Here is a 2,564-nt window from a genome sequence, read left to right on the forward strand (position 1 = left end):
GATATCTTTTTAGATATTTTAAAAAATTAATTCCTTGTGGTAGATGAAATCGCTCACCCAAAGAATTCAACTCCCTTTCATCTGAGATAACCGAGGAATGCTTCCTTTTCCTCATCCTTCCCTCTGGGCACAGAAACAGTTTGTCTGGGTGAGTAGATAATATTTAAAAAAAAAAAAAAATGTGGAGGCACCAAATTGCCACAAGAGCTGACAAATTACTCCTTTAATTGAAATTTGTGTCCTCACATTGACTTGGGAGTCTGGCATTCAAACCATCCTCAGGTCCTGGAGATGAAAGAAGCTTTGAGGAAGGTTTTTCATCTGGTGCCAGGGGGGAGACTGGTACATAAACCATGAGCAATTTAACTGCTGGCAACGATTTAACTACTGGGGACAATTGAAGCTGCTGCAATGTAATTTATACAATTTACCATCATTTATATTTTTAATAATTATTTAATCATTTGCATAAGTTATTAGAACACCCCAAATCTTCCCAGTGTGAGAATCTCTCCAATTTTTTTTCCCCAAACTGACTCTTTGAGCAGCTTCAGGGGCTGTTGCACATCTCATTTACATCTCAGGTTCTTAATTTCAGCAGAACCAATTTACTCGCAGGGATTTACTGTTTGCAGGAGCTCGTGGTGACAGGACAGCAGGGAATGGCTTGAAATGGCAGAGAGGAGGTTTAGGTGGATAAAGGGAAAAAAAAAATTTACTGTGAGGGGAGTGAGGCCGTGGAAAAGGTTTCCCAGAGAAGCTTTGGCTGCCCCATCCCTGGGAGCGTCCAAGGCCAGGTTGGAGCAACCTGGGCTAGTGGAAGGTGACCCTGCCCGTGGCAGGGGGTGGGATGAGATGATCCTTAAGCTCTCTTCCAGCCCAAACCATTCCATGAATCCTTCCAGCCTTGAGAACAGTTTCCTGGCAGAGATGCCAAAAGCCAAGGATTCTGATGAGTCAGGGTGGAATCAACCTGCATTTTGCAGCTGCAAAATTAAACCTGTTCTGGATCTCAGGCTCTAAAGAGATGCCCTTCTCCAATTAGTGACCCAGGGCCTCCCCACCCTCACAGGGAACCATTTCTTCCCAATATCCAACTTAAATCTCCCCTCTGTCAGTCTGAACCCACCCCCTTTGTCCTGTAACCCCAGTTCCTGATGAACATCCCTCTCCAGCTTCCCTGCAGCCCCTTCAGACCCTGGAAGGTGCTCTGAGGTCTCTTCACCACCTTCTCCTCTCTAGCCCCCCAAATTTCTCAGCCTGGCTATGAGCCACTCGGTGATAAACTTCACCCAGGAAAAGTTTCAGAAGAAAACAAGAGGGGATAGGAGAAAAAACCCACCAGAAGACTGGAGATACCGTAACAGCAACACTTTATTAAGACCAACTGGTGGATTAAAAATACTGCGAAGCATCAGGGGCCAACATGGGGAGAGGGGCACAGCTCGTGGGTTGCATCCCACAGGCAGAGCTCTCCTTTCAGTGCAGGACTGCACCTCGACCATCAAGTCCCTCCCTCCTCTCGAAATTTAAACATTTACATCGAATTAGGCAGAGGAGCAGCAGAGCTACCGACTCGACTAGAAATACAGAGCAAAACGGGAGCGGTGGCCTCGTTTTTGGGAACGACGGATTCCCACAGCATCCTTCGCTTCGGGAGGGGAGGAGGTGGTGGGCGCCTGAAGTTGCTTCTGGACGCTGTGGCCGTGAGCTCAGTCCTGCTTGGGGTGGGCACTCAGGAATCCCTGGTGATTTCTTTCCCCCCTCTCACGGAAAACGTTAACAGGGCCCGTAGAAGCCGCCGCGGAAGGCGCCGTAGCGACGGCTGTAGGGCCGGTTGTAGCCACCGCCCAGCCCCGGGTAGCCAAAGCCCCCCAACCCCAGGGAGCTGCCTGAATTGATGGGAACCCCCTCAGCACACAGGGCGCTGCCCACGGCGGCCGAGGCCGAGGAGCCCACGGCGGTGTTCTGGGGGAAGGAGCTCAGGATGGGCCCGGGCAGCGTCACCACCACGGGCGAGGGCTGGATGACCACGGTGGAGTCCTGGCACTGCCTCACGCAGGGCTCGTTGCAGCTGTTGGCCAGCGGGGTGGGCCCGCAGGAGGTGGAGGGGCAGCGCTCGTAGCAGGCCATGGATGGAGGGGGAATCTGAAAGACAGGGGGGCACAGAGGGGGTTTGTGGCGCTCAGAGCGGTGATCGGAACAGCAGCCTCTCCAGGGATCCCACCAGGAACCAAATCATTCAACCTGTTAGAGGAAAGCAGAGGCTGAGACATCCTCCCAGCTCTGGGTGATGCAGTGGGAGGAAGTGTCAGCGGGACAGAAGCAAAAGGACCCATCTTGTGACTTAATTTTAGTAGTTTGTCTCTTCTGAGAGTTCCTGGAGCTGAGACGCAGCTCCAGGAATTCAGAGCATGGCAGGAGCAACAATTAGGAGAGACACCTGCCCACAAATGTACTTATGTTGGCAGGCAGCTGGAAAAATGAAATGAGGAATTATTTCCCAAGGCTCCGACTTTGCCTACAAAGAGGTACAAATTTCAAGGCAATTGAGCATCCTTGAA

At 51.2% G+C, this 2,564-nt stretch overlaps 1 protein-coding gene across 1 annotated transcript; it reads right to left on the bottom strand.

Moving 5' to 3' along the window:
- Positions 1-1,779: 1,779 nt before the first annotated feature.
- LOC114073327 (feather beta keratin-like) lies at positions 1,780-2,142 on the bottom strand. Its single transcript, XM_027911102.1, has one exon. It carries the CDS (start codon positions 2,131-2,133, stop codon positions 1,780-1,782), a length of 354 nt encoding a protein of 117 aa, XP_027766903.1. The 5' UTR covers positions 2,134-2,142.
- Positions 2,143-2,564: the final 422 nt, after the last annotated feature.

The sequence above is a fragment of the Empidonax traillii genome, unplaced genomic scaffold (genome assembly GCF_003031625.1).
Source record: "Empidonax traillii isolate 1590-97213 ecotype Southwest subspecies unplaced genomic scaffold, ASM303162v1 scaffold6059:size6612, whole genome shotgun sequence".
Lineage (NCBI taxonomy): Eukaryota > Metazoa > Chordata > Aves > Passeriformes > Tyrannidae > Empidonax > Empidonax traillii.